At 36.3% G+C, this 22594-nt stretch overlaps 1 protein-coding gene across 2 annotated transcripts in view; it reads left to right on the forward strand.

Moving 5' to 3' along the window:
• The window catches only part of ADAMTS18 (ADAM metallopeptidase with thrombospondin type 1 motif 18), an 80152-nt gene that overhangs the window by 44759 nt on the left and 12799 nt on the right, over positions 1-22594 (forward strand). For both annotated transcript variants that reach the window (XM_074839877.1, XM_074839876.1), the window contains 6 exons: positions 3763-3935; positions 5904-6034; positions 6170-6293; positions 7523-7767; positions 18430-18571; positions 20100-20226. In XM_074839877.1, coding sequence (XP_074695978.1) covers positions 3763-3935; positions 5904-6034; positions 6170-6293; positions 7523-7767; positions 18430-18571; positions 20100-20226 — 942 coding nt within the window. The remainder of the gene's footprint in view (positions 1-3762; positions 3936-5903; positions 6035-6169; positions 6294-7522; positions 7768-18429; positions 18572-20099; positions 20227-22594) is intronic.

Raw genomic sequence — 22594 nt, forward strand, 5'->3', positions numbered from 1 at the left:
TTATTTCACTTTTCCTAATTCAGATTTGTGTAGGAGCTAGTGTTTATTTTGTTCAAAAGCTTGATAGATGTTTTTGGACAGCAAAATTTTGAGAATGACAAAGAATAAAATGTATTTCTGTAAGGGATTAGGACAAGGGGTGTGGATCTCTAAAGAACTGATTGGACTCTAAAATTAGTTTTTTAAATAAGTAGTCCATTTTTCAAAGTAACTTCTTATGAACATTGAGGGAGATTTCTAGGTTTCCAGTGATTTTAAAGGTGACACATCTTATTAGAAGCTTAAAGACAGGTGAGGAACACAAATTCAGGCTGCTGCTCATGAAAATCTTGTTACCTGTGCGTATGTGAAATTCTCCTCTTGCAAATAATATCCACCCAATTCAATTCGCGCTCTCTCGACAACTTTAAGGCAGACCTTGTGACCACACCCAAACAGCCCTGGGTATGGCTTCTGAATTACCACTGGAGTTATGTATGGATTCATACTAACAAACACCTATGGAGGTCATCTGTAGAACACAGAACTATACAGATTTGCTAAAATCATTATGTTTCTGTAAATTGTCACAGTGTAATTTCATGGATCTGGTTTTCATACCTCACAACATTTTACAATTGAGGTACTTTTCCAAGGTAGAAATAGATTACATAATTTAATAGTTTAGCTGGGAAAGAACCTGAAGAGTGCCCAAGAGATTTAAATTAATACCTAAATCATATCTGTGGGACTGAATCCTACCCACTTCACAATAGTGCATTGTTCAGTAAGAGTAGAATGGAGTTTTAAGCATGTATGCAATTAAAAGACTAAATCAAAATTGCTTGAACACATCTTTTTAATCTTTTGTGTACAATATCTGTAACAGTAATTACAGACTGATGCAAAGTAATGATGCCATTTAAAATACTGTGAAAGATCTTTCAAAATTATGCAGACTAAAATAAACTAACTTTGTGATACTATCATAATATGAGCAGAAATGTTCTCACTTGATTTTATATGATTACAAAACATGAAAAAATAGGAGTCCAGAATTTCAGTCTAATTCCCTCTGTAATGCATAAAATACTTTCCTTGATCAGATTAATTCCAGGATTTCTCACTATGTTGCATTGCAGTGAACATCCATTTCAATTCCATTGTTCATGAAGTCTATTCTTAAAAGGGTACTGCAGAATTAATTTAAGCTACTTTTGTTCCATTTTAATATTTGAGTCTTGTATGAAGTGGAGTATTTACATCTTTGCACTTATATTCCAAAGTCATTCTTTGGAGACTTCTTTTGCTGGCCTTTCTCACTGAATTTCTTCCTTTTCCAATTATGCTCAGCAAGGCCTCAGCTCTAACAGCATTATTCATGCAGGTATCTTTACCAATGCATGCCAACACTGGGGAGGTGCACCGATGGATGAAAAGTTTAGGCTATATCTGTATAAGGAGCACTGTGCCACTACAGAAACATTAGAATACACTCTGTGCAAAGTGTTCCGTTGGAAGTGCAGTTATACTACCAGAGATTCTGTAGGCCGTCAAACTGAAATCTACTGGTGGTATAAACATCACCAATAAAAGCGCAGTTTTGTTTGTGTAGATAATAGTCTTTTCTCAGAAGTTTGATCTACATCTAGTTTCCTGTGAATTACTTAACTCTTACTGACATCTTGTTGGTAAAAAATGAAGGTGGGGAAGTTTCCATAATTCTCTGGCCAACAGTTTCAGTAATGGGAGTGTACTGTAATATTAAAATGCTGTAACAGAGCTGGGAAACAGAATGCCTCTTTCAGTGCTCCCTTAGTTTGGTGGAATTTTATACCATCCTCAAATGCAAGACTGTGGCTAGAAATCACGATCTAGCCATAAATAATTCTATTATATTGCTTGTTTGGTGGCATTTACTTGGAAGGAGGTTGCTTCTTTTCCTTACACTAAAGCAGTTTTGTTCTCTGGGGCTGAAGGAGGTCAAAAATCATACATGTGCTGAAGCTGTAAAGAAAGTCTGTAGAGAATTGAGTAATGACCCAACACTTTGGCTGCCTTAACTCAAAGTTCTCACCAATTGCACAAAGTCAACATAAATACTCCCTGACTTCACTGACGTTGAATATCCTCCCTGCCCTTCACAGACTGAATTGCCACCAACTAGGACAGAAAATTTGACTTAGTTTTAAGACCTTTACCGTTATACTCAGTGTCACTGTTGCTAGTAGGTGACCTCAAGAAAAGTCACTGGAGGTTGTGGGTTTTTTTACACAACACATTTTGCTGGCACTTTAACCCAGTTTTAAACAGAGTAGCAGGTGGGTTTCCATCTCTTCCTTTGAAACACTGTTTTGTAGCCCAGAACTCTGGAAAAGGCAGATATTATGTACATTGAAAGCTGATTCAAAATACAAAAACCAAGACCCAGCTTAGTTAGAGGGTTAGATATATGAGGGTTAAAATTTATAAGAAAGCAAACAGAAAAAGCACCTGGATTTTCTCATCCATGTTGCACCAAGCTGTCTCCATATTACTCCAGTGAGATGCGTGTCAAGAGAAGTTGCATGGGATACTTGATATGGAGAATAATTATAATGTAGTGTTTAGGGATTGAAACAAACAATAGGTTGCAACCATATATTTTATACTATTATTATTAATTTTTAATTATTATTGTTAATATATTATTCAGTATCATTTATATTATTATTCAGTATCATTTATATTATTCTACTTTTTCGCTTAATATGTGTGTAACATGGGCAAGCTGTCCACTGAAAGATCATAGCTTATCTTACAAGTATGTATGTTCCCTAATTTTTAAGATCGTTATATAAATGTGTGCAAATGCAGCATTGTTGCATTTCTTTTCACTTGATGCAAGAAATTGTCTAATACAACAAACACTTCTTAGAATTTGGTGTTTTGAAGATTTGGCTCAGTACTTGCAGATGTGTATCTGAGGATTGTGAAACAAAAAATAACATCAGTGAATTTCTATGTAGATCCATAAGGAATACAAAAGTGAGTGAATACATTTCTCAGCAGCTTGTGAGACCTCTCAGTCACTTTAAAAAGAGCAAGTCTTACATTTTACACTGTTTTACAGTCATGTAAACAGACCAAATTATAGACCAAATAGTTCAAAAACTATTAGTCTAATAGCAAAATAATAGAATATACTCTTTTCATTCTGGCCAAAATTAAGAGAAATGCCCAGGTAAGGTTTGCTGATGTGGATGTGACGTGTTTAAAGTTATCCATGAACTCCAACATTTTCCTAAAGCAGAACAACTATGCACAATCCTTGTTTTCTTGACTGTTTAAGAGCACATCTTTTCAAAATGATTTACAAAACAAATGAACAACCAAATGTAATTATTCATTCTGTTTATGTTTGATCAGTGTTATGTTATCCTTTATTAACTCTTATTGTGATAGGTAATTGTTTGCACATGTTCATTTCTGGGTTACAGCAGAGTAAAAATAGCTACATAACAAGATTGAAACCAGCCAATACAAAATAGCCCTATAAATTTAAATTAGTGAAAACATGACTCACCTCTAGATGGTTGCATCTTTGCTGACTTTGCAGTGTTTCAAGTAGATAATTCATGGCAACTGCTTTGCTTGGTTTTAGGAGCCATGAAAATTAATGGCCTGTATAAGGAATACTGATCTCCTAAGACAATATGTCCTCTCATTTTCTCATACACATGTAACATGCCAATCACACAAGAAGTAGGTTTTGCAAAAGAATTTTTTTTTCTTTTTTTTTAGGCCACAGTATGGCGGCAAATTCTGCCAAGGTTCCAGTCGTATTTATCAACTTTGTAATAATCAGCCATGTCCAGCAAATAGCTTGGACTTCCGTGCCCAGCAGTGTGCAGAATACAACAGCAAACCTTTCCGGGGTTGGTACTACAAATGGAAGCCATATACTAAAGTGGAAGGTAATTATGCCACAGCTCTGATGGACAAAGTCAATTGCAGGAAGCGAGCTATAGGGTGTAATTCATCCATATTGTTTGGGCAAATATCACCCTGATGTAAGCAAACAGAAATTCAGCTGGCTTATTTGAGATGTGTTTGCTTTCTAGCATAGTTGAATCCAGCCTCCTGTGCGATACTGCCTGTATGAACACGCAGAATTGATTTTGGTTGTGAATTTAAATCTTTGTCCTTAGTGTGACTCCCTAGCTGTTGCTACCCCCCTCTTTCATTTTATATTACATATCAGTTAGTGTAAAACCAAACCAAAACAATTTCCATGGATTTTTTCAGCATAGGAAATGTGAGCTCCCACAATAACACTACCAGAATCTTCCTTCCTTTGGAATGTTCTCAGATTTCGAAATGTAACAATAAATCAACCTTTTGACATTTCTGCTGGTATAGTCCCATGAGAACTGGAAAAACAAACAATGCACTGGCATAATTTTTTGGAAGTCATCTTTTACTAAGAGATCTTTATAATGTTCAGGTCTCAATAAGTATTTCTTGTCTTTTGTACAAGCAAAGTTTATTTTTAATTTACACATTTTAATTTTGCAAATATTTTGAATCACTATTCATTTCTATCAAATAAAACAAATATTTTCTGCTGTTTGAAAGCAGTTTGTAGCTGCAGTTGCTACTACTTGAATAAAAACAGCTGTATTATGTCACATTGTAGCTGCTTCATTTAGCACCTGTACAAATTTGCTTTTGATGTGTACGATATATATATATGCAGATACACTTACATGCAACTTCCATTCATAGCCTGATTATATTTTCTTCAAGTCTTTGCAGACATTTTTGTGGGATTTAGAAACCTACATCCTAACAGCCAATGTGAACAGAGGAAAGAGGAAATATGGTTTCACAGCATGTAACAATGGATGTTGTATAATAGGGAGAATAATGCATCTTGTTTAACAGAAATTAAGGTAGCCTACATTGGTTTTAAAGGTAGGGGCTGTGTTTAGTAAAAGACGTAGGGGCTTAAAATTAGGGACAAAGGGCATAATTTTCAAAAGCAAGATGTCCCCAAGTAACTTTGAACTTGAAAATGCCTGTCCTTACTCTCTTAGCTGCTTTTTAAAATCTCCCCCAAGATCTACATTTATAGTCCTGAAAACATGATCTGGTTTTCAAAATTGCTACAGATGCCTTGCCTCTGTAGAAAATACTATTGAAAATCCAGCTGCTTATTTAAGAATAAAAGGATACTATTTTGAATCCAATTTCCTGTTCTGCAAAGTTTTGTCACATTGTTTTATTTGTTGCACTTACTATTAGTATTAAAATTGTGTACTTCAGCAATTGAGACAATATTTACAATTGCATGACTGTTTTTGTCTATATAGAATTAATCAGCCCTTTATAAAGATGGCATACCATCCATGTATAAGAAGAAATTTGATTGACAATAGTTAGGATTTTTTAGAGGAAAAGCATTTTTGTTAAGGGAAAATCTGACCCCAGTCCTAGCTTTCAGCTGAACTGATCATTTATGCCATCTTGTATATTTTTCAAATTTTAACTGAAAATTGAATAAAATTATTATCGTCTCCCATTTCTCTTAAGAAGAAATGAAATTTGAAACTGTGAACCAGTGGAACTGAAATCAGGGCCACATCAGCAGTGCTAATGCAATGTGCATGTTTTCACACTGGTTTTGAATTCTGAAGTCTGTGTGGCCAGTCAAACCCACATGTTCTTTTAAAATAGCATAATATATGCTACTGTATTTGGCTATATTTATGCCCATCTTGGGGTCCTAATATGTCACCACACACAATTAATCCTTGTAGTTTGTCATCTAGGTTGCAGGAAGAAACAATAGCAGGATGCTTTTTTTTTTTTTTTTAAACTGTGCTGCGGGTCTGCGAATAGTTTATTGTCTTGGTTTTTTGTGTTTTTTTTTTTTCCTCCAGAGGAAGATAGATGTAAATTGTACTGCACAGCTGAAGACTTTGACTTTTTCTTTGCAATGTCCAGTAAAGTGAAGGATGGAACTCTGTGTTCTCCAAATAAATATGATGTTTGCATTGATGGAATATGTGAAGTAAGATAAAATTAAGTTTCTTACAATGCTAATGTCTATTTTTTTAAGTGGGCAATTGACTCCTTTATGGAAAATGCAGCTGTTTCTTCAAATTCCCTTGTGTCTGAGTCCTTCACTTGTGCCTTTTGGTTGCAGCAAGTAGGGTGTGATCATGGACTTGGTTCCAAAGCTGTATTGGATGCTTGTGGAGTTTGTAAAGGAGATAATTCAACGTGCAAGTTCTTTAAAGGCCAATACTTGATCCAGCACAAAGCTAATGGTAAGGAAAGCTGTTCCACATGATCATCAACTCATTGCTCTGCTGTATCCCCATGTAATATATATGACTCCTTGCTCATTAGGGCAGTGGCTAAAAGTCCAGATGTGAACTGAAAATCACAGGGAGAGTGAGAGGAGAGTTCACATTTCTCCTGTTTCTTGGTAACAAGCAAGCTCTGAGCATAAGTCTTGGTTAGTTAATTTGCAAGCATTCCTCTTGTTTCTTAAGCCACATTTTCCCTTTACGTGTGAATTTCCTCTTAAAAGAGATTTTAGGATTCAGGCAAGTGAAAAAATAGCTGTCAACAGCTCTGACTGGAATGGGCCTGTAGAACATATAAAAAGCAATACACAGCATAATGCCAAACATGACAGTATTTCCATGTCCATTTTCAAATTAAGTTGACTGGAAGCTGTCCAGCTGATTCAATGGATGATCCAGTCACTGGGAGGTGGACTTTTCTTTAGCGGACTGTCACAGGCTTCTTGTGAAATAATCTCACTATGCCGCAGTTTCTCAGGCATAAAATGCAGATAATATTTCTTTACCCGTGGGGGTATTTTGCGGATCCATTTACTGTTCATAAGACATGTCAATACTACAGTAATATAGGTCAGGAAATTGTTTAGGATACAGTAATACAGAGATGCAATGCTAGAAAAGTAATCTAAATTAAATGCTCTGCGAAATTAGCTGTGTGCGGTGTGTGTTGGAGATTGTCAGCAGTGTCTCATCTGACTGTAGAATGAGTGAGATTTCTACATGCTCAGAGTGCAGTGGCTCACAGCAGGGAGATCCAGTGGTGTACAGGGCTTCGTGAAAACTCCCTGCATCCCAGTGCATCTCACCTCAAAAACCTTGTGCAGGTTGGAAGTAGGGACTTCAAACTACTGTAGGGAACTACAGGAAAAACACAGTAAAAGAATTACAGTGAAACCAGCATTAGTCTGTTCTGCATTTTTCTAAGATGAACTTGCTTTTTCTTGTCTTTAATCGCAAAGAAAAATTCCAGGAATTGAAATACTTCAGAGTTACTCTGATTACAGACTGCATAGGGGGGGTTAAAATCAGAACTGGTTTCTCTTGTGAAAACGGAGGAACTTTGGTGGATCAGAACAGCTGTCTTCAACATCTTTTAAACTGCAAAAATTTCAAATTGGCTCAAAAATGATAAGCCATCTCTATCTGTATGACAACTGCAAAAACGTTGCTTACTTCTTTAATTTCAGACTACTATGCCGTGGTCACTATTCCAGCAGGAGCACGCAGTATACAGCTCCATGAAATGCAGATCTCCACCAGCTACCTTGCAGTGCGCAACCTCAGTAAAAAGTATTATCTGACAGGAGACTGGACAATTGACTGGCCAGGAAAGTTCTCTTTTGCTGGAACAGTTTTTGATTATCAACGCTCTTTTAACCATCCAGAGAGTCTATATGCAGCAGGACCGACTAATGAGACGCTGGTCTTTGAAGTAAGCTTTCTTCTGTTTATTCTTCCCTTGATGTCTATTACAGAATTAGTAACGACAGCTTTAGCTCTGCACTGTAGCTCTCAGCAAGATTAAAGAATAGCATTGAGTCACGATAGTACTCAGACTTAATTGTGTGGTCATGCTAGATTGAAAGGCCTTTCACCAGTTTATCAAGGTCTGAAGTTTAGTAAACTGTCATGAATTCAGTGAAAAAGAAGGTGCATAAAACACACCATATAGCATTATTTGCCAGTTACTGCACAATGATAATAGAGATTATAAATGCATCCCATAAATGGTATACAATAAAATTCAGTGATGTAAAAATTAAATCCCACATTATGGCAAGACTTAATGGTAACAGTTTCAAATAATGCTCCTGAAACTACAGGCACATGTAGCCATTTTTACATCTACCTTGGGACACAGATGGTCACAGTAACACACATAGGCTCCTGTGTAATTTCTGTTGATTCAGTTTTATTTGTGATAGCATCTAAAATAATGAATTTTATATAAGTTTATCTCCCAGTCAAATTTGTATCACCTACTCTGTCTGCCAGATGTCCTGTGTTTAAACTATATTTAGTAGAAAGCAAATTTGGTACCTACATGGTTTGTTCCCAGTGTTGTAATTTTGAAATTGGCCACTAATACTTCTCTTCTAAGAAAAATCTCTTTCTGCATTAGGTTACTTTACTAGATTTTCTTTCAAAATACATCAGAACATCTGAGGGTCAATTTCTGGCTGAATCGCCCAAGTCTTTACTCCCTGTTAGCTATTGCCTGCTTTGTTAGAAAGCTCTAGCAAATCTTTGGCTTTGGAAGTCATCTGTTATGTCTGTTTTGCTGAATCCTTCCCTGTGAGAAGGAAGGAGCCCTCCCCAGAAGGAATTCAATTCCTTCCCACACCTTCCAGCAATATGCTGGTCAGCTCACTATCAAGTGCAGAGCTTTCTCTGGCTTCCACTCGGGGAGCATGAGAGCAAGTGCCGTACCCGTTCTCTGAGGCAGTGATCTGCGGTTCTTCACCCCATCATATAACACGGTAACTGAAAACTGCTCTCTGCAGAAGTTTAGCATGAGCAGTTAGCTGAGAACTCTGCATTCCGTCTCCCTTGCGCAGCTTTGTTCTGTTAAACTAAGAAACACAGTAAGAATAGACTGTGACATGAAATATATTCTTCAAGGTTCATTTAAACTTTCACAACTATTCAGTAAAGTGTTTATTTGGAATACTGAAGAGCCTTAACTGCTATTCATACTGATTGAGTAATGTACTTAAACGTATCTTTAAGAACCACTGAAGTTCATAGACCATGAACAGATGTTAAAGTACTTTAGGATGAACACATGTTTTAGAACAGACAGTTTGACATGGGGTAAGGGTGTGTATTTTCACAAATTGCTATCACAATTTGCAATGCCTTTTTAAAACATTTTTTTCTCAGTTGAATTTTCATTTTGGGTATGTATGTTAATAAGGATGCTTTAGTCCAAGGGAGAGTTTGGTCTACAAGTTACAGACATGCTTCCATGTCTGTAATCATCTCCAAAATAGCCTTACACCAAAGAAACAAGTACACTGCTAAATACTATGAAATATTAAGCTGAACTCTCAGGAATCTTATTTGTCATAATACAAAGGAGATTGAACTGTATTATTATAGACCTAAAGTATGAATAATAAATTGCCTGCAAGATGACTTAACTTGGCTGAATATCATGCACATACTTTGCAGAATAAAGATTAAAGAAAAAATTTTTAGTGCCAAATAACACTTCTATTTTCATCCTATCAAATTATGCTAAACAGTTTTATTAAGATTTAACATTTAACTGTAGGCTATTGCTCCTTTGAGAGCTTATTTAAACTTCCCTTGTATTTTTATTGAAATACCTACACCACTGGCATTGGTAACTAGGGATTCTAACGACTGAAAATGTTACAGTTACGTATTCCCCAATTATATATATCTATGAGCTGCAGTTAAGACTTTTTTTCCTTTCAATAATTTAAGCAATATTCAACAAGCTGAATTCTGAAAAAAATAGCGAAATTTTCTGTGTTCAGAGATCTGCATTATTTATGTTTTACCAGTAACTCTATGCGGCAAAAATGCCAATGAAAGCTAAAGAAATATGCTTTTATGAGAAAATACACATATTACTTAATATCTGTTTGCAGCAGTAATAATGAATACTGCTGCTATATAGAAAATACTACCAAATCCTACCTCAACTGTAAATACCAGAAACTGATAGAAGGCTGAAAAAAGGAGTGTTTAAACATACTATATTGTAGCTTTGTTTTTATTTTTATCTCATCTGTAATTTTCAAAGAAGCATAGAAAAAACTCCTGCCAGCAAGTTTTTATCCAATTAAGTTGGTTTTCAATAAAATAAGGCTTTCCAGGGCTTAGGCCTCAACTTCTTCCTGTAATCTTCAGATATTTCTTTCTTTTTTTAATTAGGTTATATTCAAAAAAAATTTAATACTTATTTTCTAGATTAGTTTTTTTTCCAGAGGAATTCAGCACGAGCCCTTGTAAAAATGCACACTGCAGGTATTGAGAAATTAAAAAAAACTGCACGCATAAATACAGGAACTTTTATTATTCAGGTGGGCAGAAATATAAGGTTTTGTAGGTGTATTTATTGACATTCCTCTATGATCTGAAAGACAGATTAACAGAGCTTGTGCCTGTTTAACTCTATAGTCATAGTTTTGCTAGACATTTGTGTGGTGACTCAAACAGTCCAGGTTTTCGATGTTTCTGAACGCAAATCAGCCCTGCATGTATCCAGAAAGTTCAGGTTAGGCACGTCCTCTGAGCAACATTCACAGGAGAGGATGGGACCAGCACTCTCCAGGTATGGGTCCAGACAGGTCTGGCAAGTCTGTGCTCAAGGCAATCACTTCCTTTGAAATGCAGTCATTCTCCAAAGTATCTTCTTGAAAGAGACATCTGAAGCATGTATTAAGAGAGAAGGAGGAAACCCAAATAAGAAAAAGAATCTTAAAATTCCCTATTGTCTTGCATATCCCAAGTTCAGCCTTGCAGTTCTAGAAAATGTTGTGTATTTATATCTTATTGTACAGTAGGCTCCTATGCATCTGCTTTTCTATCGGGTTTTTCAATAGTTCAAGCTGAGCATGTATTATTTAATCAGACTTTGCAGTCCTAAAGACTATTCAAAAATGGATAAGAGACAAGAAAAAGACTGATAAAGTGCTTTTCTTATTTACCCTGGAATTTAATAAAAAAAATAAACACATATATATATTTACATGTATTATATGTATGTAATTATGGGAACGAGTCATACCAAAGAAGACAAAGGGCAGTGAATCTGTAATTTAACTAGGTTGTGGGAGAAAAAATACAAACTACAGTGGCCAAATGTTTTTGGAGGAGGACAACATTGGAGATGAATGTGAAATTAAATGTGTAGGACTAGTATTTCCTGAGCACAGCTACTGGAAGTCTAAATGCATGATGAGGTTTTAGAATTCATCATAACCCTTTCTCAATTGTTCAAGAATTAATTTCACAGATGGAGGGAAGGCAGAAATGAGTAAACCAGTGCCCTTCAGAATTTGTGTATCTGTATCCTTCTGAAGTTAGTATTATTGATACTTTGGTGATTGTGGGTCTGTAGAAACCAATAAAATCTGAAATGAAAAATATTCATGGATTCAGAAGGCAGTTCCTGAAATGGTCATATTCAGGTTAGATGAAATAATAGACAGTGGTCAAAGGGGTAAAAATATGATAGTTAAATGATAATCTAGGGTAAGAAATTAATAATAGTTTATTAAAATATGGTTTCTTTAGCATAATTCTCTCATCTTAAATGGAAACATGCTGGATTTTTTTTTTTAATGTAGTTGAATATATTTACCTCATTTATCTGTCATTTGGTCATAGGTAACCTAAAGTCAGCACTTTCAATTTAAGACCCTGTCAGTGGTTTTCTGTTAACTAAAAACTGTTGAACTTGAGGAGAAACAAGCAGTAAATTCACCATTCATTTATCTAGCTCTGCAAATAAGGGCTGCCAGTGGGCACCACTAACTGCTGAAAATACTTTCCAGAAGAGACTAGCAGAGCACATGGGACATTGCTGTCACAGGGCTCAATCATATGAGGTTCACTTGTGACATCCATTTGTTAAAATATTCGGTCACTTTCCATGACTCACTTGAATTATGGGAAAGATTCTGAAAGGGCTACAGAAACTGAACTGTTATGTCGGCATTAAAAATATTGCATGACAAGGGATTGATTAACTTAAAAACATGAGAGTTGAATAATTTGGTTTTCCATTCAATCAATAAACAGATGAAGAATTGACTGATTTGAGAAGTCAGATATGATTTGCAAAGCACTGTAAAGTTTTTCAGGCCGAGATAGGATCAGTATCCTCAGTGAAGTTTACCTCAAACTTGGTGAAATATTGAATCAAGAAATTGTGAAATCTTTGTGAGGAAAAAAAAAAGTTTATTTTGACAGCAGTAAGTAACAGATGGAAAGGATGCTTTGCAAAGAAGCAGGCATTCAAGGGAAGAGAAGGTACATGGAGCTTCAAGGCAGGAATATGTCTAATTAAAACCAGTAAATCACTTCCTCTTTATCAATAGGGTAAAAGAAGAGAAAGGAGGCCAGGTGGAATGACTTTACTGATGATCTAGCTGCCACTGGGAGAAAGCCAAGTTGCAGTTATAAAGCATTACATTTATTATTAGCTACTAGATGATAAATTTGTACTGATTTCCCCTAAAGAGAAAGTAAGCTAAAGAGAGCTAAGATGTGCTTATAAGATACAGATGTTGATTCAGTACAATGGATAAAAGGGTTCTCCGTTAGTGAGGAGAGATTAGCTGGACAGTATCTCTGAAGGTTGTACATTTAGCATGTGAACAGTAAAAAAATGGGGACACAATAACAACAGAAGATAAATTTGAAACAGCTGAAGTAGAAATGAGATCATGCAGGACCTTTCAAGGATATTTTTTTTTTTTCCCTTTTAATGACCTTAGTGGACCTTCTTGAAAAGCAATAGTTGTCATAAGCTTTTAGTTAAGATTGTGTTTAAAGTGACTAGAGGTATTGAAAGGATAAAACCCCCTTTGTTTTAAGGTTTGGCTTAAGTAACTAATGGGTAATTCTTCCTTTACTGGTGCTTTCCAAACAGGTGTTCTCTCACTTTCCTTTGAAGCTCCTGGTGCTAGCCACTGTCAAGGATCCCATCCAATAACTGCCTATTCAAGACAACAGTTGTGCTTTAAAAATAGTTTTAAACAGTTTTCCATCAGCATCATATGCTGCATGCTTAGATTTATCCCACTCAAAATAGAGTAAATTCATAAAAGTCAATGGAATTAGTCTTGACTGAACAGAGGCGTCAGAATCTGGCTTAGGATGTTGGATGTTACAGTATTTATTAAACAGCATGTAGATTCACAGTGGATGAAAACTGCAGGTCTCCAAGTATAATGCAGCCAGGCACTAGTCTTCCACACAGACAGACTTCTCCATCTGCCCTTATTAATTGATGGCTCACTGCAGACAGCTTAACTCTGTTACATCCACCTAAAGGAATTATCAAAGACTTACAAAGTATGGGAGTGACCCAGGAAATGCAAATGCAATTTGAAGAGTCAGATCAAAGCTACCATGTATATTGGGATTCAAAGTTTGGGCTCATGCCCATTTTGTAAATTATGCACATGCAGAATGAGTAAAGATGAAAATACATGAAGCACATGTGGGTAAACAGTAGCTATTCCTTTACCTGGCTTTTTCTCTATGCTCAGCTTCACTCTGTAAGTGATTTGTAAATGTCTATTAGTCCTTCACACAGATAGAGTCATTTCTTCAGCTTGTTACACACCAGGCATTAGTATGCTTTCCTATACATTGGACAGAATATTATCGAAGAAAGGGGAGTTTCTCTTGTCTAAATTAATCTCTTTTAATTCAATGTATTGCAAGTAACTTCACATACACATCTTACAATAAAAAACACCCAAAAAGCACAGAGTCAATCAAAACAAAGCAATGTTGATAGACTCTTTAAAAATTTGACCTGCAAAATGGAGTATTGTATTGGAAACTTAGGATAGCCGTGGGAAAAAAAAAAAAAAATTCAAACAAAGGGACAGATGCATAGCTAGTTTAGAAAATTTATTGGTTTAACTTTGAAATCAAAATTAGCAGCAAAAGGAAAAGGTTCTTTACTCAGGAGAATTCAATTTATCCATTGTTTTAACATTTTGTGCCCTAAGCAAAAGCCACAGTTCTTTTTCTTCAGAATAGATCTGGCAGATTCCAGCCGTAGAGTCTGTGGTTTTCAAACTCAAGAAGCTGTAAATTTTATAACTCTGCGCCCTGCGGTCAGAGCTGCTGAGTGTTGTGTCTGAAGTCAGGTGGTTGGTGTGTTAAAGGTAGACATTAAACAGTTCTATTGAGGAACTGGAAATGTTTAAGGAGGTTGTTTGCCAGCTGTAAATTTGGGAGCAAATGCCAGTTGGCTGAAAAGATGCTGGAATGCATCCAGTTAAGTAGACTAGCACTGGAGGTCTTTCCAAATTTGTAGGTCTGATAACTTGGCTGTATATGCAGACTTCAGTTATTGGGTTGTTAAGGAAGGGCTTTATAATGAATGTTTGAAAATACGATAGAAAACTTTTTATATGCTCATTACTTTGGCAAAATTGCAACTTTGCAATAGTATTGCATTCCTGACAAAAACTTGAACATTATACATTGTATACTATTTTCAGCTGAGTGCCAGGGACTTCAAAGTATATGGTTCTGTGCCCTGCAATATTTTGTCTCCAGTACTTTTCCAGAGTTTGATTTTGCCCTTTTTCTACTTAGCTGGCATGATACAGGAGGAAGACGACCTGACTGTGATGCAGCTCTTGCTTTGTAAACATCCCCTCTTGTAGTCTGCTGGGTGGGAAGGGGCTCTAGCTTTGGCTGCCGGCCAGGAAACAGAGGGGAAGTTCACTTCATCTGCCCATTATAATTGTGTCTACTTGCCAATGAGCAAGGGGGGGGTAGCCCAAGGTCTTAAACTGTGTATGGCCCATCTTGCCTGGGGTGCAGGATTTACCCCACAGGCACTCACTCAGCTGGAGGCTGCGAGTTTCTTACACTATTGTGTGGTTGTTCTCTGAAGTGATAGATACTAACATGTCTTGTTCGAACTCGTCCGAGATCAATTCCTCTTCATTCCCTTCACTCTAGTGAAGCACCAGGAGAGTATTACTCTAACAGGAGTAAAACTGGTTGCCACTTCTGTCTTCTCATCCTCCCTCTTTCATGTTCTGAATTCAGTTGTTCAGGATGCATTCATTCTGTTTCTTGCCTCTACTGTCACAAAGTAAAGAGCACTTTCAGAAGACAAATGTTCAGTCTAATGCATCAAGAGATTTTTTTATTAGAAAAGTTTTAAGCTTTACTGTTTTTTTGGCCACTGACATAGCACAGTTTTATGACAGTTGTCAGAATCAAATGAGACAAGGGCTAACCCTTACACAAGGTCTTGAGGTATGGACAAAACCTCCTCGTCTTTTGACACATGACTTACTAAAAGGCCAGATAGAATTTCAGCCTCTGCACTTGAAGGAACACAGAGCACCTTCTGAAATGGGAGAAAGTGCATCCTCGTAGGGCCATGAAAGAGGAAGTCTGACTTTGACTGTTCATACATTAGCCAGATCTTTTCTAACACAAGATGAAAATAAAGCTACTCTCTGAAATTGTTTCTGTCTGCCTGAGATGCTGAGATCTGTGCTAATACCTTGGACTCACAGGACCTTCCAATGAGTAAAAGCAAATTAAAGCATTTTGAGGTCTGGTCTGTAAGAAGAACCAGGAAAGGTACTGGTTTAATTAAAGAATAGTTTTCTGGGGCTCAATTCTTAGGGTTCAATTAGGGTTAACACACCCTATTTTCTTCAGAAGCACGTGTTCTGAAACTTTACACATTAGATATTTGTCTCAATTTGTCCTTAAGAGGACAGTGGAGTGAACACATACTGTTGCAACCTGTTTTTTCTAGAAACTGTAATGCCCATGGACTTGAGGTTCACGATTCAAAGTGACTGTGGAACAGCTGTTTTAACAGAGCTTGACTTTTTGCTATCAGCAGTCGGACAGCTTTCTAAAAATAAAAATTTATATGAAAGAGATATTTTCCTTCATCTGAAGAGGCTGTTAAATCTTATAAAACATTTACACCAGATAGTGATGAATAGCCAAGGAAAAAGAAAGGTCCTGAAAAAAGTTACACTTTTAATGGGTTGAATAGAGCATAGCAAATAGGGCACAGAACCACACACTGATGAATGAGCATAAAGTAAAATATAGAAACTTTGTAATGCTCATTAGTGAGCATCACGTGCTTTGCGCACTGAACATGGGAGAGGCTTTCTGGACAGACAGTATGACATCCAGAGATTCAGAGTGCGTCTGTGCAGGGCAGCGTGAAGTTGCACAGTAGTGTTTCCTAATTTCAGAGTGTTTGATTTGAATCTTGTCCTTGTAAAACAGTTGTGATATATACATACATATATGACTCACCCCTAAAGCAGATATAGTAATATTATTTCTATCAAGAATATTCATTAAAGATAGAGAGGTCAGTAATCACTCTCAGATCTATTTCTTCCGTAATCTCACAGGTATTCTAAGGTGCTCACGAATTAAACTTGGATAGGTGAGATGAAAACTTTTACATGAAATACTTTAATTTATCTGTGCTTGGCAGATCTTCTAATCTGAATCTTCCAATGAGAAGGCATGTACTCTCCAATTCTTTTGGAAGTATTTTGCCTTTTATAGCCCTAATTACTAAAGTCTCAGTTTGGATCAATATTAAGGTTCACTGACTGAAATAAAATCTTTGGCTACTAAGAATGAAAAATATAGCATCCGTTTTCCTTTATTCTAGAAAAGTAAACAGTATGCAGTCCAGATCCTTCATGTGTTCATTATTGAGCTGGAGTTCATGTAAATTTGGTCTGAATTTTCACTGTCATGGGTAATTTCTGTTTTCCAATAGGTACATTTTCAGAATACTTTAAAACCCTTGGCTACATTTCGAAATGTTATTATATTTCTTGGTCTTAAACAGCATAAATGCATGTTTGTTGCTATTTTATGAAACCAGTCTACACAGAGATCAGTGCTACCTACATGGATTGCTTAAGCACTCAGGTTAGACATCACGTGAACTCAACTGATATTAATATTTTTAATGGTAATCATTAACATAGACTGAAATTGTATTTGAAATGCTAGTGCTTATCAAAAAGCATATATAAGAACTGAGGTTAACTGCACCTGCTCTTTATAATACTATGACCAGATCCATATTGGTGAAGAATTAAAACTTCATAGAGCTCTGTAACTGTAAACTCTTACACTTTTTCTATTAAGTATGAATATAAATGCACTTTGCTGCCAAAAAGTTTCTAAAATAAATGTTGTTAAATAGAAATTTCTCCCCAAATTTAGGTATGTGTCAGATGTTCATGCATCTTGCATTGATTATAATTCAGACTTGAATTGAATACAGTGAATTTTAGAAAGTTGCCTACATGAAAACTGCAATATAATTCACCACTAAAATAGTACACCCCTGAGAGCTAGGCTCCCTGTGTTAAATGACAAAGGTTGTTATTATAGTCAGTAATCACACTTTCTATAAATTTTCTAACACATTATGCTAAAATCATGAATAAAAGATTTTTCCAGTCCTTTTTGCCTTGTAGACACCTAAGGACAGGTCCTCTCCTGGATTGAAGCTTTATCAGCTTCAATCATCATGAGAAAAATACCAGCTGAGGGTCTTCCAAACAAAATTTATCCCCAGTCTGCATAGAAAAAAAGCTTTTTACAAGAAAAAACCCCATCTACTTATACCCTTAGACTCAAGAACTGAGGAAGCCATATCTAACCACCTCTATTTCCAGTCCCCACACAGCTATACTACTGCTGTGCTCAAGCTTCTTTCAGTAGAGCATTTGAGTCCTGCTTACTTAATGGGCAAAGGCTTCTTCATTCATAGAAGGCATTGTGGAAGGATCAGCTAGCCTGGATTTTGCTTATTAAAATGGAGGAAATTTCTCCCACCCCCAAATCCTTAATCCACTCACTGCACTGCCACAGGCAAACTCCAGCACCTGCCAGTGAGCCCCCAGTGAATGCAGGGACCCATTTGTTAAGGACCAGTCACAGGAGCAGAGCAGCAAGAGCTGAGGCAGGGGCAGTGACTAATACTCATTGCCAAAAGTCTTTGGATGATATTTCACATCTACTGAAGCCATTTCTGCTTTACCAATCCAGTCAAATGCCTTCTGATTTAAAGGAGCATTATGCTGAACCGTGTATTTCTGCACTCTTCTGTTATATGCCCTGCAGGCACTAGTCCAAGCAAACGCTTTGCTGTTTAGGAATTACTTTGATTGGTTTTAGTTTATCAAAAAATTAAGTCTCCTGAAAATTTTTTCACAAACATGGTATGTAGACATATATTACTTGTGTATCATATTTAGTTCATTTTCCTTCAGAATGACAGAATCCTTTTCTTTTCCTTAATCCCCTCCCCTTTTTTTTTAAACAAACCCCACATACCCCTCTATAGATCCTGTTACAAGGCAAAAATCCTGGGATTGCTTGGGAATATACCTTTTCCAAAACCAACAATGAAAACAAGACATCTGTCAAAAAACATAGCTACGCCTGGGTGACGGTGCAGTCGGAGTGCTCAGCTACTTGTGGTGGTGGTAGGTAACCTTCCAATTGTCAATCCTCTTCTTTTTCATTTCTTAAAAGCATCTCAAACATTTCAGCTGCCTTTAATTTTGCAAACATGTGTATCAGTACATACAGGGGGTTACACTGAACACCTGGTCCTTACTTTTTTATCTTACAACTTATAACATAGCTCAAGTACCTTTATACTTCCTTTAGAGTAAAAAGAATTAATGCCAGTCCCAATTCATGTCACTTATGGTGACTCAGTCTTTTTTCTTTAGGTCAATTCATATGTATATAGTATCTTGATATTGAAGTAATGTGGCGATTAAATATGTGCTTTGATGTTGTTGTAATTTGGGAACATAGATACCAAATAATGAGTAAAATTTATCTTATCTGTAGAGAGTAATTGAAGACCAAAATATTATCAAGACCTTTACTGATAGTTGCACCCTGATCTCCTCACTGTTTAATTACAAATATTTGAGTTCTGCCAGGTCAGTGTCTGAAATTCTACCTAAGCTAAGGAGTTCTTATTACCATATTCCTCTAGTGTTTACTTTGGGCAGACCATCTATTTGTTTTTCTAAATCCTGGATGTTCTGTCAGTGAAAGTAATTCTGGGATGTAATGAAAGCAGAAAACGGGAATGTGGGAATTCCTGCAAAAAGAATTGAGAATTAAAATTTTAGTGTCCTTTAAATTGGAACTGGGTCATATAATGATGCAGTTGTCTTTAATACCAAAGTATAGGACTGGGTGACCAAGGAAATGCCATGTTATGTTCTTGTATTGGCAAAAAAGTCCAGGTGAAATTCAGGAATATCTTGCTAGCGTGTTGTCAGACTCCACAGCATCTCAGTAGACTGTTCATGGAGGAAAGACCCACCAGGAGCACTGCAGACATAAAATATGACAACTGTATTTTTCTTGCTTCCCTTTAAAACAAATGAAGGTTGCAGCGTGGATATAAAGATGATGGAAACAACCATGTTTCCAAATTTGACTTGCTGTGCCAAATGAACCATGTGTGAGGTGAATGATACATCTTAATTAAAAGATAAATCTATAAAATCACTTCATCTCTTAAGGCATTTGTAGTCTTCTCTGTAATCTGTCCTGATGTTGACACTAGATAGAGTTTAGGTACAGAAACCTGCAGAATTCTGAAGTCTGTAAAGATACACTGTAAAAAGTTGCAAAATGTTTTGATGCAGTTTTCAAGTGCATGATGAGAGATCTAAGCAAACACTGCTAGTTTCTGCAGGGAATTAGGATTTGAAGAATTACTAATTTTTGCTGGGGGAAGACTCTGCAAATATGCTGTTTATAATGAAAATGTTTCATCTGACTTCAATAGTACCTGTGTTACAGAGAAGGAAATTAATGTTAAAAACATGTTGCCAAATTAAATCCTATTTTATTTAGTTCAGTGGAATTGTACCAAGGATGAGCCTGGACTTGTTTAGTTAAAATTCTTCCCTTCTACTTTTTCTCTTATATTTTGTGTAAATGTTTATTTTACTATACTCTTTTTTTCTAATACTTCCATAGGACACATTACAGCAAAAGCAATTTGTTTAGAAGATCATCGTACACGAGTTAATTCCTCCTTTTGTGGCCCAAGGATGAAGCCTTTAACTGAAACAAAACTATGCAATACTAATCCCTGCCCAGCGTAGTAAGTTCTCTTTATTTTTATACCATTTTGCTGTGCCTAATGACTGAGTTTGCCATGAAAGAAGTCCTCTCTGACAGGCACGCAGAATTGTATAGCCTGCTAGATGAACTCACTTTTATTCTGTAACATAAAACAGTAATTGTTTAAAAATGTTAGTTGTGTAGGCTTCTGCCCAATGATAATAACAGAGGCGGTATTTCTAATGTTGCTAAGCAAGACCTCCTGAGGATTGCTTGCAGCTCTGTCACCGTGCTGGGGTTAGCTATGTGACACTGAGTAAATCTAAGTTACTTAGAGGCCCATTCTGCCACCTTTACTCACCTTGAATCAATAAGACCATTTCCTGAGTAAAGTGCTACTCCCTGTGTGGAAGCTTGGCCCCATGACTCAGATTCCACATATTAGATTAGGTTAAAAGAATCTTGTGAAGTGTAATTAGTGATTTTTGGACAACATGTCCCACAGAGTATTATGATACCGCAAAGAGGACTATCTAAACCAAATAAATTGTCAGCAATGCTCCTGGTGCCCACAAAAATAAATATGAAGACATTGCCTATGTGAACAATCTTATTTTCTACAAGACATAAGAAAGGTGAGATGCAAAGGAAGACACTGACGTATAGATAAGCATTTAGAATCCAGCTGGTCTAAATCAATAGAGCTCCTTTAAAAACAAGGGAGTTACACTGATTTATAGTAGCTGTAGTAGGGGTCCTTTGTAAAAAAAAATGTTGTGTGCTCATATAATTAAACACAGTATTATGTGGTTTAGAATATAAAAGGGTAGATTTGAGGACACACTGGCCATCTTTCTTCTGTTGTTTTTTTCACTTTTGGATTCCTGACTTTGCAACCTTAGCATTTTTTTAATTTTATATTTTATATATTAAAGATCAGAGAAGCTATACTATGTTGAGCTAGACATTTTGACTTCCAGAACAGGAGATTTTCTAAAGCGATATGTTGAGAAAATTAAGAGTGTTTACTGAGAAATAAAGTCTGTTGAAGATGCATTGAAGTGCACAGGCAGCAGAAGGCAGAGGAAATGGAGGAAAACTCTAAACCTGATGTCATCTGCTAACTTTTCTCTGCAGTGATAAAAGCAATGGGTGGCAAAAGCAAAGCTAGGCCCACTCCCATACTTCATCAAACAACACATTTAATGAAGTTTAATAGGAAGCATTCCTCATCTCCCCCAGTCCAGGAAAGGATGATGGGGCAAAGCAAAAAGATGTGTATGTTCTGCAGTGGCTTTGTTTTTACTTAAAAATCCACAGTTTGCAATATGTTGAACATATTAAAAAATAGTCCATAATAGTTTGGAATTTCCTGCAAAATTTAAAGATTACAGCAGAGTACACAAAATCCAAATGGCAAATTATACATTAGGACCACAAAACGATAGAGATAAGGTTTAAATAATGGTAACATGTGACATGAGAGCCCCGTGTTCCTGCTTCAGCAGTTTCTTTAGATTGCGTTTAGCCACATGATTTTCTCAATACCAATTTTAAGTAATCTTTGTAGCCAAACACAATCTTTTCATATGCAACTTATCTTCTGCCAGAACTATTTTTATCCAATGAACTCAGTATCATGCACACAGAAATGTATTGTCTATGATGTTCCCAGGAGTCTTTTTAAGCTGTTTATGCCTACCTTTGTTTTGAGGTGGCATTTACATGCTATAAAGCTTCACCAAAATCATACTCCTTTCTATTGACCACACCCAAAATTTCCATTTCTATTAACCAGAGATCCCAACGTGTTTTGAACATCCACTGATATACCTATCACTGAAAATGCTGAATATCCATTTTGACAGGCCATGCAATGTTTTCATGCTTAAATTGCTCTGATATTCTTAGATTTACTACTTTAAAACACAACTAATGACTTGAACCCTAGAAAGAGTACAAAAAGAAAAACCATAAAAGCCCTAAGCCACCTCTAGGGAAAAACAATTCAACTCACTAATTAATTATTTTTTAAATCCTTAGGATATATTAATGTATGGAGGATCTACATGTAGGACCATGTCTTAAATTAACAGATTGCCATTCAGCTGAGTGAAACTATGCCAGAATATCTCTGCTGAGGAATCTGCCCAGAAAGTCACAGCATGTAGTACTTCCCATAAAACCGAGACTACCAACATCAAAAAATGTAGTATCAATAAATACCATGGAGGAAACAAAGAAAGCTTAATAGCCAGCAAATAAAGCAAAAACAAATACAGTAGGCATAATAGGCAAGGGAAGGAGGTGAATAATAGATGAGCTACAAGCGTGTCAGTTTTGTGACATAAAAGAGGCTCCAGACTTATAAAGGTCAGTGAGGAATAATTACTGCATAAGAACAAAGA

This window comes from Strix aluco, chromosome 14 (assembly GCF_031877795.1).
Source record: "Strix aluco isolate bStrAlu1 chromosome 14, bStrAlu1.hap1, whole genome shotgun sequence".
Lineage (NCBI taxonomy): Eukaryota > Metazoa > Chordata > Aves > Strigiformes > Strigidae > Strix > Strix aluco.